General features: G+C 32.1%; 3 protein-coding genes and 1 long non-coding RNA gene across 8 annotated transcripts in view; 2 read left to right on the forward strand and 2 right to left on the reverse strand.

The window, feature by feature from the left end:
• The window catches only part of LOC125845341 (putative late blight resistance protein homolog R1A-10), a 700,072-nt gene that overhangs the window by 587,667 nt on the left and 86,193 nt on the right, over nt 1–26,212 (forward strand). The window lies entirely within an intron of this gene.
• The window catches only part of LOC125845391 (uncharacterized), a 142,686-nt gene that overhangs the window by 31,371 nt on the left and 85,103 nt on the right, over nt 1–26,212 (forward strand). The window lies entirely within an intron of this gene.
• On the reverse strand, nt 6,246–7,138 carry LOC125845365 (transcription repressor OFP13-like). The gene has a single exon (XM_049524865.1). It carries the CDS (start codon nt 7,115–7,117, stop codon nt 6,368–6,370), a length of 750 nt encoding a protein of 249 aa, XP_049380822.1. The 5' UTR covers nt 7,118–7,138; the 3' UTR covers nt 6,246–6,367.
• On the reverse strand, nt 16,484–26,106 carry LOC125845345 (pentatricopeptide repeat-containing protein At5g04810, chloroplastic-like). The gene is made up of 10 exons (XM_049524841.1): nt 25,222–26,106; nt 24,188–24,315; nt 22,373–22,513; nt 21,580–21,666; nt 21,211–21,364; nt 20,787–20,846; nt 19,361–19,789; nt 17,985–18,280; nt 17,636–17,765; nt 16,484–17,247 (listed from the first exon to the last, which is right to left on the reverse strand). The coding sequence occupies exons 1-10, from the start codon at nt 26,095–26,097 to the stop codon at nt 16,738–16,740; spliced, it is 2,811 nt and encodes a 936-aa protein (XP_049380798.1). The 5' UTR covers nt 26,098–26,106; the 3' UTR covers nt 16,484–16,737.

Below are 26,212 nucleotides of genomic sequence, written 5' to 3' on the forward strand. Positions count from 1 at the left end.
CTTTTTTGCTAATAATTCTTTTACTGTTTATCCTTTTATAAACACATGGGGTAGGATTCAGAGGTTCAAAGATTATAGACAAATTAGGTCAATATCACGATCAGGTGGAATACCTGGTAAATTTGTAGGACACACATCGTAAAAGTCTCTCACTACTGATTATTGGCATCGACTCATATAATAGGAGTCTCCGAATTAAGTGCTCGTTTGACCATGGATAAGTTTTACCTTTTTTTCGTTTTGGAATTTCATTTATGGAAAATTGTTTGGACGTAGAATTGTAGTGGAGTAATATTTTTTTTTACTGTTTATCCTTTTATAAACACATGGGATAGGATTCAGAGGTTCAAAGATTATAGACAAATTAGGTCAATATCACGATCAGGTGGAATACCTAGTAAATTTGTAGGTAACATATCGTAAAAGTCTCTCACTATTGGTTATTGGCATCGACTCATATAATAGGAGTCTACGAATTAAGTGCTCGTTTGACCATGGATAAGTTTTACCTTTTTTTCGTTTTTAGAATTTCATTTATGGAAAACTGTTTGGACGTAGAATTGTAGTGGAGTAATAATTTTTTTACTGCGTATCCTTTTATAAACACATGGGATAGGATTCAGAGGTTCAAAAATTATAAACAAATTACATCAATACAACGATCAGGTGGAATACCTGGTAAATTTGTAGGTAACACATCATAAAAGTCTCTCACTACTGGTTATTGGCATCGACTCATATAATATGAGTCTACAAATTAAGTGCTCGTTTGACCATGAATAAGTTTTACCTTTTTTTCATTTTTGAAATTCATTTATGGAAAACTGTTTGGACGTAGAATTGTAGTGGAGTAATAATTTTTTTTACTGTTTATCCTTTTATTAATACATGGGGTAGGATTCAGAGGTTCAAAGATTATAGATAAATTAGGTCAATATCACGATCAGGTGGAATACCTGGTAAATTTATAGGTAACACATTGTAAAAGTCTCTCACTATTGGTTATTGGCATCGACTCATATAATAGGAGTCTACGAATTAAGTGCTCATTTGACCATGGATAAGTTTTACTTTTTTTCGTTTTTGGAATTTCATTTATGGAAAACTGTTTGGACGTAAAATCGTAGTGGAGTAATAATTATTTTTTACTGTTTATCCTTTTATAAACACATGTGGTAGGATTCAGAGGTTCAAAGATTATAGACGAATTAGGTCAATATCACGATCAGGTGGAATACTTGTTTGATGCTAGCCTTGTTGCCTTGGCATTGGCTGATTCAAGACATCCTCGCAAAGGCGCCATCTTTCTTAAGTGACTTTTATAGACCTCTTTTTCTTAAATACGATAATTGGATTTTTGAGACCATTTCGATAAATGAGCTTTTGAGACTCCGTTTTGTTAACAACATGTACTCTTTCTGCCTTACTTTAACAAGTAAGCAAGTAAACTACCTTCACGGGTAAGGATCATCTGCCCTATGAAAACTCATAGCCTCGATAGTGGTCTAAGGCAAGAAAGTATGATCCGTCACGTGTGCCAAGGAGATGGCGATTAACATTGAATTCTCTCCTCTTGTTTTAATATGAATTGACTCCGCTTCGGTCACTTTCTTCGTAGGTCCTTAAGCAAGGTAAATTTGTAGGTAACACGTCGTAAAAGTCTCACTACTGGTTATTGGTATCGACTCATATAATAGGAGTCTACGAATTAATTGCTCGTTTGACCATGGATAAGTTTTACCTTTTTTTCGTTTTTGGAATTTGATTTATGGAAAACTGTTTGGACGTAGAATTGTAGTGGAGTAATAATTTTTTTACTGTTTATCCTTTTATAAACACATGGGGTAGGATTCAGAAGTTCAAAGATTATAGACAAATTAGGTCAATATCACGATCAGGTGGAATACCTAGTAAATTTGTAGGTAACACATCGTAAAAGTCTCTCACTACTGGTTATTTGCATCGACTCATTTAATAGGAGTCTACAAATTAAGTGCTCGTTTGACCATGGATAAGTTTTACCTTTTTTTCGTTTTTGGAATTTCATTTATGAAAAACTGTTTGGACGTAGAATTGTAGTGGAGTAATAATTTTTTTACTGTTTATCCTTTTATAAACACAAGGATAAATAAACACATGGGGTAGGATTCAGAGGTTCAAAGATTATATACAAATTAGGTCAATATCACGATCAGGCGCATACCTGGTAAATTTGTAGGTAACACATCGTAAAAGTCTCTCACTACTGGTTATTGGCATCGACTCATATAATAGGAGTCTACGAATTAAGTGCTCATTTGACATGGATAAGTTTTACCTTTTTTTCGTTTTTAGAATTTCATTTATGGAAAATTGTTTGGACGTAGAATTGTTGTGGAGTAATAATTTTTTTACTGTTTATTCTTTTATAAACACATGGGATAGGATTCAGAGGTTCAAAGATTATAGACAAATTAGGTCAATATCATGATCAGGTGGAATACCTAGTAAATTTGTAGGTAACACATCATAAAAGTCTCTCACTACTGGTTATTGACATCGACTCATATAATAGGAGTCTACGAATTAAGTGCTCGTTTGACCATGAATAAGTTTTACCTTTTTTTCGTTTTTTGAAATTTCATTTATGGAAAACTGTTTGGACGTAGAATTGTAGTGGAGTAATAATATTTGAAATTCAACATGTTGTGGGATGTATTTTGAGTGCCTTTTTGTATGGAAATTACATGTGTTTTCCCCTTATATTTTGTTTAAGTTTACTTTTCATCCTCAAAGTTGAGCTTAGTTATGATATTAGTCCCATCGTTTTTCACATTGAGTAAATTCAACCTCCAATCAATATTAACTTGTGCAAACATAGTTCCTCCAATGGGGAAGGGCAAGCAAGAATGAGAATAGTGAAAATTGAACTCATACTTATTGTATTGGAAACTCTCATTAGTATTAGTAGATCATACATTGATGTCCTCCAAGGACGTGATTATAAATAAGAAGGTATAAAAATCACGAAGTAGTATAGAAGGGCACTAAATAGTTGTGTGGTAGTTGGGAGCACAATCTTTGTGTTACTAGCTTTATTCATGTATGTTCTTTTGTTATTTGTTATCTTTGGTTGTTTATTGTGTTTTGGATATCACACTATTTTACTATTTCACTTTTATTATTGTTCCTAGTATGTTAAGTATGTATTACTATCATGTTTTCTTCAATACTGTCATATTCCATTCTTTAATACTTCTTCTGCTCCTAATTACTAGTCTATTTTTGAATTGACACACCTGTTAAAAAAATAACGATTGACATAGTAAGTTTATCATTTTAATCATATTAATTATGAATTGGATGAATTAAAAATTTAAAAATTTCAAGAAGTTTTAGCTTTTTCAAAATTAATTAATTGAGGGCATAATAGGTAAGAAAAATTGTCCTTTTTTGATTTATCAAAATGGACAAGTAAAAAAAGAAAATTAGACAAGTAATTAGAGACGAAGGAAATAATAATTATTTTAATTGTTACACTTGAGTCAAGACCTTTCGAAAATAATATCTCTATCTCGACGAGATCCAAGGTGATGAAATAGGAAACCTAAATTAGTATGGCACAAAATACATGCAAGACAATTGATTGGTGATCCATATGTCTTTTCTTGGGAAAGAAACTTTGACTGTTACTAATTCATGTTTTGACAGGGAAGAGAAGTAAGAGATTCATACTTCAAACATTCTCAATTATTTAATGAAGTTTATACACTATCGAAATATGTAAAAGATATTTATAGAAATACATAATTGTTTTTGAAAAATAATAAAATCGCTTCAAATGACTTTAATTATTTTTTAAAGACGATTATTTTTAATAGTTTGAAATTGAAGAAATTCGATAATTAATTCACGTTGTGGAAGGTCAAATTGAGTGTAAACAGATAACTTTCAATGAGAAGTTAGATTAGTAATTAATCTTGAAAATAAAATAGAACACGTGTTATGACTGTGATAACTCTATGCTTTCATTTTACATGCACCTTAGTTAATTTTATGAGATACTTACTATTTCTTATCAACACAAATACACAATAACTATATTTATCAAAACTTAAATATATAAAAGAAATTATTTAAAATTTTTGTCCATACAAAAAAGTAAATCTGATATCTTGTAATTCTCAATTCACCTAGTTGATCACTAGGTAGGTCACACCCTTGGATCATGTTACTTGTACACAAATTTCAGCATCTCCCTTTGAATCTCATACAAGATTCATGCCTAACTCCTAATTAAAGTCAAAGAATATGGTCCAAAAATAAATAAATAGTGGGCACATAGTTGAACAAGACATTATATTGTGTGAGCTACTAAATGGTGAATGAGTGGATGGTCCTAATTAATATAACACCTATAAATTTTAATCCTTGTTATCCAGGCTGTATGTAGATGCATATAGAAAACTACTTCTAACTAATGTTTATAGAGACAATATTCTCATTCACACCACATGATCTTCTAACTACCCTTTTTTTAAATCAAAAAGATGTTTTTGACACAAATTCCTATCAATGAACACATGGTTCTTTTTTTATTTTTAATAATATACTCTTTCCGTTTCAAATTATTTATTTATTTATTTCTTTATACGCTACTTAAGAATATTAATTATGAGGATTCTTTTTATTACTTTAACATAATTTGTATCTAAATTATAATTTCTCTTCATTAAACATTTACTCAATTTATGGGTCATTTTCATTAATGAGTATGCAATTGCTAAAGTCACTTTGCCAAGAAATGAGTAGAAATCTAAATAGACGCCTATAAATAAATTAGACATAATACATAAATATACCCTTTAATTTGACTTCAGCTGATATTTATATCCTTCAATTTTGGGTGTGCACAAATAAACATTTGAACTTGTATAAAATTGAACAAATAAACACATATGATCTATGTGATATAATACACATAGGATGACATGTAGGATGCCACATAGGACACAAAATTGCCATGTAGGACATCTAGCAAGATGCATGTTTAACTGTCTACTTGTGTATATCCAAAGTTAGAAGACATAATTATCCGTTGAGACCAAATTAAAAGACATATTTATGTATTATGCAAATAAATTAAATTAACAACTTCAAGAAGTAATAGTACCTCATAATCAAGAACTTTGTAGTTTTCAAGAAAAATTATACTACCAAAAGAAAAATGAGGAAAAATTAATTAATTTTATCTTAAACTTTAAAATCGATAAAATAATTAATTTAAAATAAATCTTTTTTTTCAGAAAAAAGTGTCAGATAGTTTTAAATAGAGGGAGCATCTACATTGTCTACCTATTGTGCTTCATTTAATGTTGCCAAACATTGTCTTAAACCCATGAAAAAGGCAGAATGACACTGTTTGTTGGTATGTCAAATTCAAAAGGATGGTACTTTTAATCATGGTAAGGTACAATAACATTATATCAAAAATAATTTTTAGCAATAATTAATTAATAGTAATAATTTAATGATCTATAAATGTCCTTAAAGTCTGCAACGACATTCGATCCATTAATAATTAACTAATAACAAAAAAGTTTAACACTTTTTATTAATGTACATTACCACTAAAACTATGTTTTTTTTATAATATGATATTATGCAAGGACATCACTCTAATGAAAATGTAGGCATTATTTTTGGTCCTGTAATACCGCTCTGCTCTTGGAAATTGAGAGCCACTTGGAATGAGGAGATTAGTGATACTGTTACGTATTCTATTGAAACAGAGTGGATAAAATGAAAATTAGTATTCGGTGTTTTGTGTAATAAAAATGTGTCATCAAACTTTAAAGGGAAATTATATAAAAGGTTGATCAGATCATCTATGTTACGTTGTATGGAGCGAAGTATTGATCAACTAATCAAGAACTCGCATGTTCAGAAAATGAGGGTAACGAAGATAAGAACATTAAGATGAATGCATGAACATAGTAAGAGAGATATGATCAGGAACGAAGTTATTCAAGACAAGGTGTGAGTGACCTCCATAGTGAACAAGATTAGGGAGGCGAAATTGAAATGATTCAAACATATAATGAGAAGATGCAGATATGCTCTAGTGAAGAGGTATGAAGAGGTTAACTATAATGGATATAAAGAGAGATAGAAGTAGACCCTAGAAGTCTCGAAGATAGATGATTAGACAAGACATAACATAACTGTAATTTGCTAAACACATGACCCTAAATAAGTAGATATGAAGATCGAAAAATAGTACAAAATGTTAGCAGGTAGTGGAGCGTTGTCTAGTTGCGTTATCAACATTGTTATTATTACCCTCCTACCATAATATACATAAATATTACAATTTTCCTAGTTAACACTACCCTCCTTTTTGTTGCTCCTCAATCTCCTTGTTTCCTAGTGAAGATAAAGGAGAAGAAGGGGCAGAAAAAGAAGAAGCAGCAGAAGAATAACAAGTAATTGAATCACAATTAGAAGGTGAAAATCCAATAAGCAAATCAACAAAAGCACCAATAATAAAACCATGATTAATTTTCCCATTCATCTTCAAATACCATCCTAATAATTCTTGTAAAGATTCCCAATCTTTAATCTCATGTGTATCCACCATTTCCTCCATTGATTTCTTAAAATCCAAATATGGATCCTCTGATTCCAATGCCAATGCCACACTTTCCTTAAATGGCAATTCTTCATCATCATCTTCTTGAATTTCTTTTAATTTCTCCTGATTCTGATTCTGATTCTGATTCTGATTATGATTATGATTATGATTATGATCTTCTAAGATCAATGAGCTAGTACAATTTGGCTCAAAAAACAGTCTTTCAGAGCGAACCCCTTTAATGATTAACTCCATTAATGGTTCCCCTGTTTCTTCAGACTCTGTTGAAAAACTTGCTGATTCTGAGGAATTTGTGAACCAAGATTCTGGTGTTGTTTCAATTTCAACAACCCCATGATGATGATGATCATTGTTTGAAGGGTCTAAAAAGATTGAATTTATAGTCTTGAAAATGTTGTTGTTGTTGTTTGCTCTAAAAGATTGAGTCTTGGAATGAGTACAAGAAGGCCATTGCCATGAACCAAGAATCATTTTCTTGCCCATGAAATGGTGTTTTTTCAAGAATCCAACTTTTTAAGATTTCAAAAAGTTGTGATTTTTTCAAGAATCCAACTTTTTGGGATACAAAAAAGTTGTGATTTTTTTTCTTCAAGAATTCCAACTTTTTGGGGTTGTTTCTAATGGTATTTGGGATAAAAAAAAAAGTTGTAATTTTTTTTTTCAAGAATTCCTAGTTTTTGGGGTTGTTTCTAATGGTTTTTGAGATACAAAAAGGTTGTGATTTTTTTTCAAAAATTCCAACTTTTTGGGGTAGTTTCTAATGGTTATTGGGTAGTTTGTAATTCTAGTGATTTTGGGATTTCAAAAAGTTTGCGACTTTTTTTTTGGTTGGTATTAATGGTGATAATAAAATGGAATAGGGAGATATAAAGAGAGAGAGGTGAGAGGAAGGTGGAGAGGAAATGGGAGGGTGGTGGTAGGTTTATTTCATGTGTGTTATTTAATTGTATTTATGTTTTTTTTTTTAAAATAAGAATTTAATGGTTTTAATAAATGCACTATCACGAAGAAATGAACATAGCAATAGTGCAATTGATTGGAACTGAAAATTATATACCAAAAAAAAAATCAAAATAATATTTTTCCTGTTTCTGAAAAAGTGATATTTTTAGCTTGGACACACTCCTTAAGAAATTACTCATTTCAAAAAATTGAAAAGTGCTTTTATCAACCTACGCTTAATAAATACCTTGAAAAAGATATAAAAGAGAAGAGAGATAGGTCGAGAAAGAACTGAGAGATATGATTAGACGACATGACTTATCTGCAATTTACTAAACACATTATTCTAGATAGGAAAATTCGGATGTCGAGTATTAAGATAGCATCACTACTTTTTTTTATGGAGAAGCATGGAACTAGCCTCCTTTTCTCATCTTCTCCTTATCTAGCAGTCTTAGCTTGATATTTACATAATATTATTTTCTTCAATTGTTACTCTTTATTCCGTCAATTATCTTATTTATCTTACTATTATGTTATTGTTATTTTTTCTTTTAATCTTATCATGATTACATTTCTTTTAATTAAGAGATTACCAAAAATAACTTTGTTGTTCCTCAAAAATAAGGATAAAATATATGTATATCCTACATGTTCAGACTTATTAAATTAAGTGGATATATTATTATTACTCATATTCTTTTTAAGAGGTTTGCATAAGAGAAATGTTACAATTACTTTTTTTAATCATCAAGTCTGCTTAGCCAACAAAATGCAGCCACATAATAATTAATGTCTTAATCTAATCATTGACAAGTTCTTATAATAATGTTAGCTACAGAATTTCATGATAAGATATGTTCCTTCAAGCTACATCATATATGTAATAAAAATAATAATACAAATAGATTTTTAATATCTATTTTTCTAATTTAATTTTGGTCGTTTGTACTTTCTAAGAACCAACATTTGCTTAATTCATTTGTCTTTATCAAACATTTAGGGTCATTTTACTTTTGTCAATGCATAATCTAGATTTGTTTCTCTAATACATTTTCTTGTACTAGAGGCCATCAATTTAATTTAATTTTTGGAATTTCAAAAAATTCACGATCACTATTTTTTTAGTGTGTATTGATATATCATTTTCATACATATCTCACAAATCATATAGGAGATGTAAGCTATTTTAGGCAAAATTGGTGTGATGAGCTTAACTGAAAAGACATTCATAGAGGAATTGATCTATAGCCTCCTTTATGAAATACAACCTACTACACCGACTCATGTCACCCGCTTAGGGATAAAAGCCATCAATTTAGTTACTACTAAATATAGTAATTTTCTAAGATGAAAAGTAGCATATTGGATTGCTAGAAGCTAGAGGTTGGCACTTTATTTTGTTTTATAGGTTGTTTTAATACATCTATATGCTAAAATGAGTTTAAGCTCTACCCATTGTTTATGTAAACTTTAAATTATATTCATTATACAATTAAGGTGATAAATAATTTGCTAGTCATGATTTCTCACCCATTGTCAGATTGATAAAAACAATTTCATTAGAAAAAAAATTCAAAATATGTACTTCTATGATTGATATTATGTCGATGAGGCTCACCTAGCTAGGTTAAGGTAGGAAAGGGCATAACTTATGAGGGAGGATAGGCAGACATCATGTGAGTTCTTTATAATTGATATAATACATAGATAGAAAACTTTGAATCTGAATCGGCAACTAAACACTTTAACTTTGAATATACATATCTAGATATCTCGACTCGTCTCTATTAAAATAATTGATCAACACTTTAACTTATAAAATGGTCATCTAGACATGAACTCTAAAGTTTATGTGATGTAACATCAAAATAATCAGGGGCGGATCCAACATACATTTAGGGGGTTCACCGGTGAACCCCCTTCGGCGGAAAATATTACTAGTTATACATTGTTAATTTTTTTTTATGTATATATAATAAATGTCGAACCCCCTTTAATTAGTTCATGTGTTTACTTCTTCAGATTTTGAACCCCTTATTAAAAATTTCAATTCCGCCACTACATCAGATATCCACGAGACACAGTAAAAATGAAATAGAGTTTTTAGTTTTCAATTTTCATCAAGATAAGGTATCTAGATCATGTACGTTCTCAAAACAGAAGTATTTATTTATCAGCTAAAGTCACAACACAAATTCTAATACATCAACATAATTAAAGAATTCAGAAATTCAGAGAAAGGGACATCAAATGTTGATATTCAAAATTATATAGAATAGTTATAATAGTATAATTTGCTTCTACTTTTTATCTTTCCATTTATTTGCAATGAATTTACTTTTATTTCTCTGCAATGCCATTATTCACCGCCGCTACTAATTTATGTTGCAGCTTTTTCTCCTTTTTCAAAAATATAAAGTAGTCAACATGTAGTACAACCAATTAAATAACTACGATACTTCAAATAATGAAGTGACACTCCAAAGTTTAAATTTCCGTAAATTTAGACATAGAAGCTTTAAATTTTTTAAAATAATTATATATTAAAAAGAGTATAAAAATATTATAAAATGTGATAATTAATAATTTAGAAATAATTAAAAGGTATATAAAGTAATTTTAATAAAAGAAAAAATTGATTGACTTTTAATATTCCAAATGTCTTGTATAAATTAGAACGGAGAAAATATTAATTAAATCATTTTTATTTCTAACTATATCCCACATTGAAGGGTAAAACGTTCCATAATAAAAGCAAATTTGTATCCAAGAGGATTCAAACTCGAAACTTCTGGTTAAAATTAAAAAAGTACTTATCACTTCACGACAATCCTTATTAGTTATGTGTCCATTTAGAGAAGGAGCTACTCTCATAATAAATATGAGTTTTTATTTTGTGAATTTAAAATTCTGGGCCAAGTTTTTTTAAAAATTTTTAGAATTGAAATTCTAGCTTCTAGGTAAATTTTGGATTAAAAATAAAAAAAATTAAATTGAAGTTTTGTTCAGAATATAATAAATAAATATAATTTTCAAATCATAACTTCAAATGTAAAGTCCAAACACCTACTTAATAGACATTCCACATATCTAAACAATAAGAGATAAATAACTTCTTGTTTTTTTTTTAAACGCCAAATATTTTAGAATAAATTCATCTATTCGCCAAAACAACATTTAAAATAAGACGCAAGGAATAATTTTGAATTTATTAAAAGATCATAATCTCCAAAGCACTCATAATTTATATTAATATATACTATACATAATTCATATATATACTTCTGTTAATATACTTATATATTTAACTTGTGAATATAATTATTTTGATCGATCAAATATATAACGTGCACCTCGAATTATGAACTCCCAATGAAAAAGGAAACCATATATAGAGCAATAATTTAAGAAGTGTGCATGTTTTATGACAAATCACTATCAAATTTGTCCACATCATACACTATATTTTGAGGGTACATGAGTACTAAAAATACTCATAATATATTACTCTCTTCTGTGTTTCAATTTGTTTGTTCTATTTTTTTTTAATTTATTTGAAAAGAATATTCTTTTTTTTGGACAATTCTCTAATTTTATTTTTTCTCATGATATATTTAAGATGACGACGAATTAAAAAATATTTTTATTCTACATATCTTTAGTAAAGGCACTTGAATATAGATTTTTTTTTTATAAAAAAAAGGCAAACAATTATCATCTTCCTATTCATTCTACAAAAATATTTTTAAAAAAGTTATTTTTTAAATTTCGTGTCAAATCAAAACTGGACAAACCATTATTTCTTCCTATTTATTGTGTAAATATCATTAGAAAAGGCACTTGAATATACTACTCATATAAACAAATGCATATATAAATGAATAAAGACAAGAGTATATATATACTGTAGCAAATAAAGAGAAACATTGCATGTAAATGAATAAAGAAGAGAAACATTGCATATAAATGAATAAAGACAAGAGTATATATACTGTAGCAAATAAAGAGAAACATCTTTGAACAAATAATTGCACACACAAAAACTCACACATTCAATATTTTCATTTTTCTGTTAAAAACTTGGCTTAATACATAGTCAATAGTTTGTGAGTAAATTTTATTTAAACATGATTTGAATTATAATTTGTTTAATTGAGCATCTAAATACGTGATACAGTGTTTCTATTAGATACTTTCAATTTAAATTTTGAAAAATAAATTGTGTATATTCAAAAGCATTGTATATATTATGTAAATAAGCTAACTATTTGAAATATGTTATTTTCTTTAATTATATGCAACAAAACATTAGGCTTATTTCAATTGAAGTCGATACGTATAACTAAAAAAATGCCATATTTATCGTGATTATCTTAACTACCTAACAGGCTCTTGAGAAGACACAATTTTTTTTGTCAAAATTTGAATTCAAGGTTTCTAATAGAAATGCGTAATCATGTTCTTAGTTAAAATAAGTAATATACCATTCGATTGTTTAAATAAAATTTATTGAGAAACTTAAAAGGTTGTCTATCTATTAAGCCAAAAAAATATTTGAAGTGTAGCCTAAAGAAAGACAAGAAGAAGGGGTCATCATTATGAGCTATATATATTCATGCATGCATGCATGCAATATAATAATGATTAAACTCTGATAAAAGGCTGTCATATATATAATTGAAGAAATTGGACTATAGCCTAATAATAGTGAATCAATAATTTTCTTGCTACATATAACATAGAGGCTATCTCTTTTAACTTGTGGACAAAACACATGTGTTCTACCTCCACCTCTATATAATTTCTCAAGAGGAAGAATTTATAATGTTTCAAATTATTCTTTAAAAATATTTTTTGTAATTATTTTATCAAATAAGCGAGATTTAATATAGATAAAATATTTATAGTGTTATTAATATTTATCAAATAAAAACGCAGTAGAAGCCATTTCAAGGAAGTGAAACTAAGACAGGAAACTCCTCATTTTTTTGACTTTTAAGTAAGTAAGACCATGTCCTCTTCCCTTTCGACATCAAGATAATTGATGAAGGTGTTGCTTTGAACATTTTCGCTGAAGTCGAAAAGATAAACATCTATCTGGTTTACCAGCAATCCTTCTATGTGGATTCCTTTTTTTACTCTCAACCATTGTCGAGAAGAGAACATGCTCAAGGTTCTATATATTTTTTATTCAATTCATTCCTATCCTTTTTGTTTTCCATTTTGGATTTCCTTTCCTCTCCAAGCTAATCGATCGCCTTCTAGCATTCTTTTTGAGACTAATTAAAAATAAAAATGTATCGATCATATAATTAACTGGGATAGAGAGTAGTTTTAAATCCACAATAACATATCTGATATAAAACCACAAATAAAGTTATGAAAAGGCAAAGGAACTCGGATCGTATCTTTACATTAGAAAATAGAAAGATTGTATCCAATAAATCCTCGGATTAAAGATATTTAATACTCTCTCCGTCCCAATTTACGTGGCACTTTTCGGATAACGAGATTCAAACAAGTCTATATTTGACCGTAAATTTTTCATACATCTTTTAAATATTTTAAATTGTCAATTATTATGATTTATAGTACTTTTTACATAGTTTATAAATATATAAATTTCATTTCAAAAAAAATGAAAATTCCATGCATAAATTGCCGGTCAAAATTAAACTATTTGACTCTCGAAAAATGAAAAGTGCCACATAAATTGGGATAGAGGAAATAACGTTTTTATTGCTCTTGTTGTACCTATGGGTGTGGGGTGGGGTGGGGTGGGGAGGGGCGGGGGGGACATATCATCATGCTAAACAACTGAAAAATAACTCCATAGGATGTAACACATTAATACACATGCCACATCCTCTTGTTATCATGATAAATCTTTTGAAAGTACAAGTTCAGGAATTATATATATCCAACTAATCAAGTACAAAGTTCCAACAACATTAAGCTATTTTATTAAGCTAGTCTCAATTACTTTTAAATTATCAAGAAATTTCTTGTGATACTTCCCTCGTGTGATTAATTAGAAAATTTTGTTTAGGAATATTGAGATTCTTATCTTCATAATCTTAATTTATTTATTTTTTAAAAAATACTTTCTCAAGTGGCAAAAATGCATGTATATGAACTGTTTTGTCCCCTCTCTACCACTCCTCATGACTAGCAGGGTGGGGTACATAATGATATATTGACCTTAATTCTATGATTGGAGTTCAATTATATATACCTTTAATTTGCTCTAATTGTTCTCATAATTACTTTCAATCAATTAAAATGATAAATTTTGATTATAGTCTTTGTGATAAGTGATAATTGACTAAGCACATTTAACCTTCAATTAATTGAGATGTAGTGTACTTTTGATCCATTTAATTTACTCGTGAATAATCACAAATTTGATGAATTAATATAAATCCTTCCATCAGTTATTGCCTAACACATTTGCTATGTAAATTTGTATTGTTACTTTATTATATTTAAGGTAACAAACTTTTAAAAATAGTTCAAATATAACATATTTTCTACCTATAGACACCATGATATAAGCACATATTTTAATTATTACTAGAAGGTTAATTATGTTAGCCATAGAGTACAAGTAAAAAAACAGTTCAGTACACTAAGCATTCTGCACTCATGCATGTTTCGGTAAGGGTTGCATGTGATGTAGGCCGCTTATCCTGATGCAAGCACCGACTGTTTTCGTGGCTTGAATCTGCGACCCTGTAAATCACACAAAGACAACTTTACTATTACTCTAAAACTTTTCTTCAATATAGCACAATTTACAAGGACCAAAATAAGAATTTACTAATAACCGAGGGATTAAAAGTGCCACTATCCCAACTTTTAATTAATTAAAAAGATTTTGAAAGACGTGAATGACCAAATTCAGATAATTATTGGAGGTTTTGAGATATGTTATTATATTAATAATAGAAGTCAATTGAGGGAGTTGTAACTAATTAATTATCAACTCTAGCATTACTTAGCATGTTTTAAGATAGTGATATTGTGGGACAATTCTTGATTCCTAATTACTAATTAAGTCTGACATATTCTGGTCAATATCATGCTGGTATTATCCAAATATAATTCTTTTTCGAAAATATTTCTCGTTTTATAAAAATAAGGAGCATTCAATTTAGAGGAAAGTTCGTAAATAGCTTTATTTGTTTAATTAGGAAACATAGCAGGATTTTGATTTTTGAAAACATAGTGAAATACATTATATTCGTATCTAACAAAAAATAATATATGATTTTGTTTTAAATGGAAGTAACCACTAACATAGGTTGTCTACACTACATATCTTAAGGTGCGATCTTTTTTTATAGTGACATTATGTAAAATGTAACTACAAAATGTTTTATATATTTTACTGTCTTATCTTGCCCTTAAATATGATCCCAAGCATATATAAAAATAGGAGTTATCTCACTTTATAGTACATGTATAAATGTAATTCAAATTTCCAAATATTCATTTAACAGATTAGTACATATCGGGATAAATAGTTTTTTTTTTTAGCTTTTCACAAACTTTTTTTAGTTTCATGTTTTTTTTATGTGTGATTTTCATTTTTACACATAAAACATCTTCATTCTTTGATATAAGAGATCTGAAAAGGTCATTTTCTTCTATTCAATTTGTAAAAGGCCAAAAGATCTCGTTTCCTCATAATAGAATCACTACAAGAAAACTGTGAATTACATGGGATTTTCTTGGAAATTAGTATGAAAATTTGCAGGAAAATAACTTTCCTGCGAATTTTCATACTAATCCCCAGAAAAATCCCCATGTAATTCATAGTTTTCTTGTAGTGAATGTCTAACCTATACCCATCTCTTTATGGATATTAATCAATGCGGACTAAGGACATTAATACCTTAGCCTAGAAAAATACATCCCTATGAATTTATCAAACTCGATACATACCTCAAAAGCTCGGAAATAATGGATCCAGCCTTCTATCTTGTTAACTTCACTTAAATATCAAATTTAGTTCATATGACGCAGGGCTCGAACCTCAACAATTACCACTTGAACTAAACGTTTACTATTTTCATTTATTTTTTTTGGTCGCATTTCTTTTGTATAAGCATCTTTTGTTTTTCGCCAAGATTCTTATCCCCTTCCTTTTTCATCTTTTTAACCTTTTACATTTACATAGTATTGTTTGCATAGTTAAATGGAATATAGTACAATTCATTTTTTTCCTTAAAATTTAGGGAACATAAATTATTACAGCATCTTTTTTAGAATATAATAAAATCCAACAAGGAATTTCCAAATTTCTTGTAACAAATCCTATGCTGCCTAGTTTCTAGTACCATATTTTGATGGTACAAACATGCTTCAAACAAAGTAATTTTTTGTACCATATGTTGGTGGTTTCCTATTACTCCTTGTCATTCCAATAGTCTCAATTTACGAATCATTGGACATAAAATTAAAAATAAAAATGAAATTTATAGTCTAAAATAAGATATTTGGGTGACAATAATTAAGTATCGTGCACCTAATGGTGTGACTTAAATTATGAGAGATTAGAGTCCAAATTTTAGCAAAGGCAAAAAAGTTGTGTCCTGAAAAGATACGGATCAAAGATAAATGTTATATTGAAGTTCATCTTTTTCTTGTTAAGGAGCTCACATACAAAGATTAAAAGACGGAACATACAAGAACATGAAGAATTTCTTCTTTAATTCACCATTTCAAACCTTATAGAGAAGATTTTTCCATACCACTCCCTCTACCTATAGTAGTTAAAGCACCTAAACGAGAATTTAGTGTCTTTCTGGTTCGTAATGGAAGCAATCGTCTCTAGTCTGGACACCACTGTTACAAAAAAAATAGTATATCTCAACTAAGGGAAAATAATAATAATATACATTTCAGGTCGAAGACACATGATTTTCTGTTGGCTACAATTTCTCCAAGATATCTGGAAAAAGTAAAGACATTTACAACATGAATAGATTGAATTTTGCAATCTTGATCAAACAACATTGAAGACACAGCTAGTGTCAAAATTTCATCTACATCTAACACCTCTTTTCTGTATTTTCTACACAAAAATAGCTCAGCCTAGTACATCTAAACAGATGGAGAGCGTGGCAACCGAATTTCATCAAGCTACCTTCTAATTATAACGCAGGGGCATTTGTATCATCGTCACTGTCAGTCTCATGGAAAGGATCATCATCGTAATCATCGCTGTCTGACCCCTCAGTATTCCCAGTGTTATTTGAAGCTGCATTAAGATTTCTGTGGGAATTCCAATCAGGAGGGAAGGTCTTCTGAAGTGCTTCTGTTAAATCACCTCCGGTCCTCTCAATCTTCCGCAAGCATCTGGACCAATGAACTGCAGTTCCCATATCAACAGTCAGTCCAGATTCCACCATCTCTTCACAAACACGGTGGATCCCCTCTATAATGTAATATTCAGCAACTGTGGCCCTTGACAACAGCGACGTCATTAAACAATGATAGACGGCTTTGTCTGGCTTCAAACCAGATCGCTTCATCTCTTCAAAGCATTTTAGAGCCTTTTCAGGAAGTGAAGCCCGTGCCCAACCGTGTATGAGAGTGGTATAAGTTTTAACATTAGGTTTAACCCCAACCCTTTTCATCTCTAGAATTGTGTTTGTCGCTTTCTGAAATGAAAAGAAAAAAGATTGTAGTCATTTGGATATTTGGGAAAATAAAGAGCATACTTCTTTTGCCAACAAAAGCTACCATTATGCAGAGCATATGATATGAGTCAAAGCAACTACACTCAAATTCCGACTAGCACAAGCATTAGTAGAGACAAAGCAACTACATCAAATATATTTCACATAGTATTCAAAAAATTCCAGGATGTTCATTGGAAGTGCTTGAAAAACCCAGAAAGTATAAAGCACATCATTACTGAAAGTTAAAAGTATAGAACAGTACACAAAGCAACAAATGAGATCAACATATCCATTTGCAGGCATTTTTACGAAGCTGAATTAGCAAATATGAAAGCATCTAAACTGCATAATATCATCAAATGGATACCTGCATGTCTCCAGCTTTACAACAAGCATTTACGAAAGAAGTATAGGTATGGATGTCAGGTTGAACCCCTTCTTGCCTCATTTGTTGCATCAGGTCAGCAGCCTCCCAAACATCACCTCTTCGAGCCCATCTGCACAGAGAACATAGCAAATATGACGGGATACAATATAAGAAGATAGCCGGAGGCAAAATACCATTGAATAGAAGGTTTATATAGCTGTCAAAAGCAATGTGCTAATCAGCATTTACTTCCTTCCTCCCATCCCCAAAAGGTCCAAAGTCAGATGAAAATTATGATGCTATAAAATAGTTTGCAAGCAGATACCAACCAAATATGTAGAATCCATACCCATCAATTAATATGTTGTACACATAGGTGTTCCTCGGGATGTTTTTGGCACTCATTTCTTTTGTCACTGCCAAAGCACTTTGCATCCTGCCTGATTTACAGCATGCCTTGAGTAATGCCTCATATGTATATATGTCAAGCTCCAGACCCTCATCTTTAATTCTTGAAAAATACTCAAAAGCTTTTCCTGTATCACCAAGAGATGCATAACCATCCATAATGGTTGTATATGTACGCTCATTTGGCCTTATTCCTGCAAGCAACATCTCATCTAAAACTTCCACAGCTTTCTCCATCTGCATCGAGTTAAAGATAAAGCAAACAAATGAAAGGGGTCTACAAAAAGAAGTCAGATAGGCCTGACAATTTCAAACATGGAATTACAGGCTCCACTATGAGAATTAAACCCATAATATAGGAGTTCAATCGCAGAGCAAGACCATGCAAAAGATATTGTAATGCCAAATGAAATACCAGTTCTAAGCCCTTCCTGGCCCCGCAAACAAAGAGGAAACAAAGAGGAAGTATGTGAAGAAAATCGTGTTCCTATAAATCCATCAAGAATTAAGTCTAACATTGGAAGCCATCTAGAAGTTCACAAGCTATTTATTATTAACACAACTTCAACATTTGCATATTTGGTTAGCGAAATTCAAGTTCGGCTCTACAAGATTACCTAACACAAAAGTTGCTGATTCTTAATATCCATATGGCATTTTATTCTAATAATGTCCACAGTTTGCTACGTCGACTCCAACTATAGATCAGTTTATTTCGATCTGAATGGTCAATGAAGGTTTCTCTTCTTTGGGAGGTCGCCCAATTTTTGTCGTAAGGGCTGTACAGTGAAAATACTTTCTAATATGCAGAAGTAGCAAGAATGCACTCTCAAGTTGTAAATGAGAGTCCATTTTCATGCAGAATCAGTAATTTGGCACGTGAATTCATTTGTTAGGATAGGTAATTTAGATCTTAGTCTAACTATGCTGGTTTGCTATGCATAACGAAGCCATAAAGCAACATATTTCCATTAGATTAATTCCACTCCTTCTGATTACTTCTCGGTCAACCCAACCAGAATGGCTAATGGAGAAAGTTGTTCCTTCTCTTTTAACCTTCTACAGGAAGTGCAGATGAGTAAGGCAGAAGTCCGCAAGTTCACCACAAGAATATATTTTCATGTGAATTCTTGGTGGTTCATAATTGATCTTTAAGACAGTTACTAAAAAAAATCAATTATGTATATAAATCACTGGAACCTGTCAGTGAGTACACATGCCATATCCAGTACCCTTTATAAAAAATGCACAGGAAACACAAATTTATCCTTTTTAAGCTTGTTTAAATGAAAACAAGGTTCTGGAACTTAGATTTACCTGGCGGTTCTCAACAAGGCCAAGAATTAGCGCATTGAAAGTTTGAACAGTTGGGATGCTGCCACTCCTTCTCATCATATCAAAAACGTCAAGTGCTTTTCTTATTTCTCCAGCTTTAGCAAAGGCGTGTATAATTGGCATAAAAGTCCGTGAAGTAGGTCTATGCCTCTCCTTTTTCATTTCCTCAACTATACGTACAGCACGGTCTATGTTACCCATGCCACAAAATGCTCTGATAATGTTATTATAGAGGACCACATCTGGCTTCAAGCCGTCTCTTATCACATCCTCAAAAATTGCAAAAGCATTTGCCCAATCTTTCAAATTAATGAATCCGTTGATCAACATGGAATATGTCTTCATGTTATGCTTTATGCCAGCCAACTTCATCATTTCACTGACCTCAAAAGCTTTGGAGACTTTACCAACCTGCCAGGGTATAAAATTGATATACAAATTCAAATGAATTAAGAAGTTGTGCAACAACTCATCAGCAATTCACTATATTGTGATTGGCAGGGGAAGATGCAACCTTTTGGTGCGGGGTTCATCCAAACCCAATATTTTCGATGTGGAGCATAGATATATATGCGAAAATCTACTGAAATTTCAACATGCATTAGATATGAACCCATTGATTTTTTTGTATAATGAGTTCAGAGCTAGAACCTTAAAGGCTGAACCCATCAAGTTTAAATCTTAGATCCGCCTCTAGAGATTAATTACTAGAAGTATAGGCCCAAATGCGTAAAGTTTTCATATTGCAGGAATACCATAGCTTTAGACCATTGAATTAGTAAAATATTTTTCTGATAAGTAAGAATAATAAATGATTTAGGATACCAATTTGAGTGTTGGATTGATACTTAAAAACACTTCGCCAGATGTTGTTCGTCTTTACTTAGGGTTAAAAACCAGCAAAGCTGTAAAAGTCAGAGAAAGCAATAGCCTCAAAATTGAGATTATCAAGATAGCATATGGCACCTGTTATTCTAAGACATGAACAATGTCGAAAGACAGACACCTTTTAAACTTGCTGTAAAAAGGGAAAGGGATGAATACAGATAATACGACCACGCAATTCAATTTAGTAAAATAACTGACTTGATGCACATGACTCTAGTCTCCGGCACCTTATGGGAACTTGCTTACAAAATTGCTAGAATTTATTGGTTCAAGACCACAAGCTAAGTCAACCATATTGTTGAAACTTTTGGTTTTGAGGAGGCAGACTTTGGGGTCTCAAGTAGGAGACCATGGTCATAACTCCTAGTAGAACTAAATTATCCTTTTTGCCCATTGCTACTATTTACATGAATTCTGTTACAGGTATCGGATCAGAATGTCTTACAAAAGACCAAAAAACAAATCAGCATGCTAATGAATGAAAGTTACAAATTCACTGGCAGCAATGACAAAAAGGCACCTTGATATAGAGATTCATTAAGCATCCGTAGCTGACAACTGAAGGTGTAAATCCACACTCCTGCAAGAGAAATTACAATACCACATTAGACAATTCAGCAATGTAAATAAAGATTCAAAGAACGCAAAGCTGTTCATGACCATTGCAAGGTCTACTCAGAAGTCCTATTTCATATTCAAAACACAGTCAGAAAGGTTTTGTATTTTCTCCTTTCAGAACATTGTTCAGAAAGCTGTTTCTTTTTTTTGAAAGAAATTATATTATCCTTCTGTGAAGAGTTCCATACTAAACAGTGACATCATGCATTCAGTTTGTAGGTTGATAATTTTTCATACTATTCTATATTGTATGTAGTACAGAAAAACATTTGACCAAGCATAAGTAAGTTTCATTCATCTATGCAATTATACTGAATAATACTTGCCTTAAGTCTATCAAATACAATGAGACATTTGTCCTCATTTCCTATCGAGGTATAACCATCCATCATGATATGATAGATATCAATTGGAGCATCAATACCCTCCTCTTCCATCTCCCTAACCAACTCTTCAGCTCGGTCCATATTGCATGTTTGGCTGTCAGTTCATTAAAAATCCAAACAGATAACATTAACTTGCAATGATATCCAAGAAACATGAATGAAATATCAGGGAGCGTGAAGAAAGTGAATTTCAGTGAACAGTGGGAATTAGAAAAATGGTTCGCTAGTTTGAAGTTGCATGCATAATACCATAATGAACTCCAACTTAAAATTGAAAAGCGGAAAGGCTAAATATCAAAGAAAACACACCAGTTAGCATATATGATGCTGCCATATATAATAGCATTTAAAGTCGGATGCCTCTCTTTAGCCTCCTTAAACCATCGCTCTGCAGCTCTTCCACAAAAATGAACAACAAATGAAAGATTAGGAGCAAGATTCTCACCATGTAACCCAAACAAAAGTTGAGATAACTAGTTTCTCCAAAAAAAACTTGATAGCACAAAAGTAGCTTTAGTGCGAAGACATTGTTTCACGTATCATGTATTGACCTCAAAGCAGACATATTATTCCAGCATAAAATCAAGACTACATTGTGGGAAGATGTCATTGCGTACAATCAGTTTCAATTACTTCAAGAGCTGTCAAGCAACAAAATAATCTAGCAAGCACTCTGACAGTTTGAGACAGGACATTTTATTCCCACAGGGGGTTGTGTTGGATTAGCCCATATAGCTATCATAATTATATACACATTACATAAAACCTAGAAATAGATTATATATTTCTATATTCCAACAAATAACTCAGTAATACAATCATGCACAGTTAATATACCGACACTTACAATACAGTCAATAAAATTGTTGTTGACTTACGGTTGAAATTTTAACTTCAAACTTCAGTTTTTAGTTTTACATTTCCTAGGTCATTTACTAAACCAAGATTAAAATGAGAGCAATACACTTTCAAACTACACAACCTTATAAAAATCCAATGGAAACACAAAACCAAAATATCAACACAGACAAAAGCTTTAAAAGAAGAGGTAACCAGAGACGAAGCTGCATGAATAACAATTAAAGGCAGGTCGATTCCTCACTCTATATTGCCCAGTTTTGCAAATCCATCAACAAGGATGCTGTGAGTCACGAGACTCATTTCAATTCCTTCATCTTTCATTCTCCTCACACAAGATAATGCTTCTTCCATGTCTCTAGCCACTGCATAAGCATGGATGAGGCTGCAATAGCAATACAGAGAATATGGTAAAATTAAAGCTTTTTGAGCAATGAACTTGAAGCCCAACGAGTGAAGTTGTAAAAATTTCCTAGATGCTTTAGCCATACTAAGAGAATGAACACAACCATTTTGAGTATTTAACAGTGAATAAATATTTCCAACCAACATTGAAGGAAAATTTCCTTTTTAGAGTACGAGAGAGAAAAGAGAAATGAAGGAAGGAGAGTGGGAAATTTCATGGGACAACCACTGGACCAGAAAAAATTAGATGGAGACACAATGAAGATGCACAGTTCTAAGTGAATAAAGTTTACAAGTGAAGTCTATTTGAGATGGCAGGACATCCCAAGGGTCCGTGGAAAGCTACTTGGAAAAGCATGGCACCAACAAAGTAGAAATGTTTTACATGGCTAGTGGTGACGAAAGAATGCCTCACCCAATGAGGCACTTCAGAAAAGGAAACTTAAGATAGCCTCTAGATTCCCTTTATGTGTGGAGGCTGCAGAAACTAATAGTCACTTGTTCCTTCATTGTAAGGTAACTACACAAGTTTGGGCACTCTTTATCTGTTTGGCTAGGGAGGAATGGACAATGCCAGAGCACACTGCAGATTTACTAAGCTGCTATATAAGAAGAGGTGGGAGTAAGAGTAAAAAATGATGGTGGAGAACATACCAGCCTGTATTTGGTGGAATATATGGAAGGAGAAAAATGAAAGATTTTTTTAAGGCAGATCTAGTTCCATACAAAAGATCAAATGGAATTGTATCACAATTTTATGTTTTTGGTGTAAAGAGTAATGTAAAGATAGAAGATGAAGTTCACATAATGGACTTCTTAGGAGTTTTGTAATTAATATTCTCCTTGTAAGCTCATATCTTGGAGGTTGCCAGCAAGGTATGTTGAGGAATACATGTTACAAGTTTTCAAAAATAAAAATAAAAATGAAGGAGCACAAACTATGCAATTAATAAAGGAACTCATGTTTAAACCTTGGGAAAAGAGAAAATCTCAGCAAGAATGATGTTAAGAAAACAATGAGAATAAGCGATAATCAAAAAGATTAATAAAATAAAATAATGTTTAAACAATTGTTTGCAACTCCTACACCTAAACTCCTAATCTAGGGCCTAGGCAAGACTCTTAATTAAGGTAAGACTTCTATTCTTTATTTTTTTTTTTTTTTTTTTTTTGATTTGCACCGGGTGTCCGAGTCTCTTTGAGCCCCGACTAATCCCGGGGGTGCACAGGCCCTCGGCAAGGAGTTTCCCGCAAGTGCACCACGGTTAATTCAGGTTTTACCCAGTCCGATGGCCCTCAGAAATTGTTTGCACCTAGTGGGTTTCGAACTTGAGACCTTGAAAGGGAGGGGAAAAAGTACCAAAATCCAGAAAAACTAAAAATAGCAGAAAGTAGAAGAAGCCTAGACAGTTACTAATCGACTGAATTCCACCAGGATCATGGTCAATTGTCCTAATCAATAGATAAGAAGAGGAAGCGGGCAATGAGCACTGGCTTCAGGGAAAGGGAAAGGGAAAGAATGTCTAAAATGGATGGAGGAAAATACATTGGCTTTCAACATATCTACTCACTAGTGTTGGGAGTATTTCCGACAATATTTTGCCCAACCAAGGACTAATTAAAACTGAAACAACAATTTGGCAGGGGAACTTACTTGGTATACACATGAACTGTTGGCTCTATCCCTCGAGCACGCATCTTTTCAAAGGTTTCACGTGCACGATGCATGTCACCACGCCGTCCATAATAGTTCACCATTAAACCAAACTCTTTCCTGGATGGCTACAAAAAGAAGGTATCACTTCCTCTGAAAGAATATGATCAAGAGCTCTGCAGAAGCATGTTGTACTTTACCCACTTCGAGTATAAATTAGCTAATTAACTGTCAACCGAAGTAAAATCCATTGTTTCATAGAGGAGAAGCTTATGAGACTTGAACAGATATAGAATATAACAAGAATATACATGACCTTTCATTTGATAATCACATTGCAGTTGTGGATAAGCAATAAAAAGAGCAAGTGGATAATCACAACTTGCACTAATGAGAAATCATATTTTTGGCGATATTAAAACTTGTATCCTCATATACAATACTCTTTCTATAATGGGTAGTCCAGAATATTAGCCATCATTTTACTAACAATATTGCTCTGTACAGCATTCAAATGTTTCAAGAACAAAAATTCATTTACATAAAATGGACCAGAGGAATATCATTCTGATGGATAAGCTACAGCTTATGAAAGAAAATTGATTCCCTTCATTTTGCAGCCTAATAATGGTAGCATTATTAGCATGACAGGACTCAAAAGGATATTTTGGCCTAAATTCCAAGTCTCTCGGGTATAAAGAAAGAGTCAATCAATTAAAAATAACCAAGTAGATAACCATGCACTGCATATGAAACATGTTCACAGCCTATATCACTTTTGTGGGATCTAGTTTAAGCTTTGCTAATACGGTCAAGACTATCAATTACTCATTAGTAAAAAGTAAAAACACATTAGCATGCACAAAGTAAGCACCAAAACTATTGCTATAAGAACAAATCCCATACTACATACTTAGAATTCCAAAATTTTATCTTCCTTCATTGTTTTCCTACAACCTTACTGGAATTACACTTCAAGGAGCTATGAGCAATGCAAGAAAAGTAAATTGCGGGAAACTCAATAAACATGATACCTTCTTGATTCTCTCGAAAGCTTGCACAACGGCCTGCCAATTCTCTGGCTCTGTATCTAAAACCTTTCTGAAATCATTTCTTGAACCTTCTCTCTCCTCATGCCACTTGGACCTATACTCCACATCATCTTCCCCTTCTACCCACCTCCTCCTTTCCTCGGTTTTCGCCTTCATTCTCCTCCCATCATCCAATTTAACAGTCAACACCCTCCCATGAAACTCAACCCCATCAAATTCAACAGCCTTCATTGCTGCCTTTTCTGCAGTTGAGCCTCCATATATCACAAACCCAAATCCCTTATTCATTTCTGTCTCGTGATGACCCTTTATCAAAATCACATTCTTGATAGGCCCAAATTGTCTAAAGAACTCAGTAAGCTCCTTCTTCTTAACCCAAATTGGTAAATTTCCAATAAAGACTTTCCCTTTTTCCCTAAATTCACTACTTTTTTGCATTTCTTCAACATCTACACTGTCCAAATCACTTTCATCTCCTTCATTAGGTGCTAATAGTGGGTGGGGTGGTGGGGGTGGGGGTGGGGGTGGTGAGAGTTTGTTGGATAACCAAAGTTTGTTAGTGAGGCTTGGTGGTGGTGAAGTGTTAGGAGGGGAATTAAGGAGAAGTTTTAAGGGGTTTTTGGAAAATTCAAGATTCTGAGAATGAGTGGTGGTATCAGGGGGCTTATTGGTGGTGGGGCGGCGGAGGCTGGTGGAGGTGGTGGGTTTTTCGGGGGAGTCAGAGGATGATTTGAGGGAGAGGATGCAAGTGGTGGAGGGATGGTGTTTTCCGGCGAGAATGAAGGTGGTGAAGGGTGGCGGAGAGGGAGAGTAGTGTGCGGTGGAGGAGAGGGAAAAGATAATACTGTCCATTATCATCAACTCCACTGAGAGAGCTCAACAGTGTGTTGAGAGTTCATAATGTTAACTAGGGTGTGCACTATTCGGATTAAACCGAATAACCAAATCAAATCAAACCGAATTTTTATTTGGA

Source organism: Solanum stenotomum, chromosome 11 (assembly GCF_019186545.1).
Source record: "Solanum stenotomum isolate F172 chromosome 11, ASM1918654v1, whole genome shotgun sequence".
In the NCBI taxonomy this organism is placed as follows: Eukaryota; Viridiplantae; Streptophyta; class Magnoliopsida; order Solanales; family Solanaceae; genus Solanum; species Solanum stenotomum.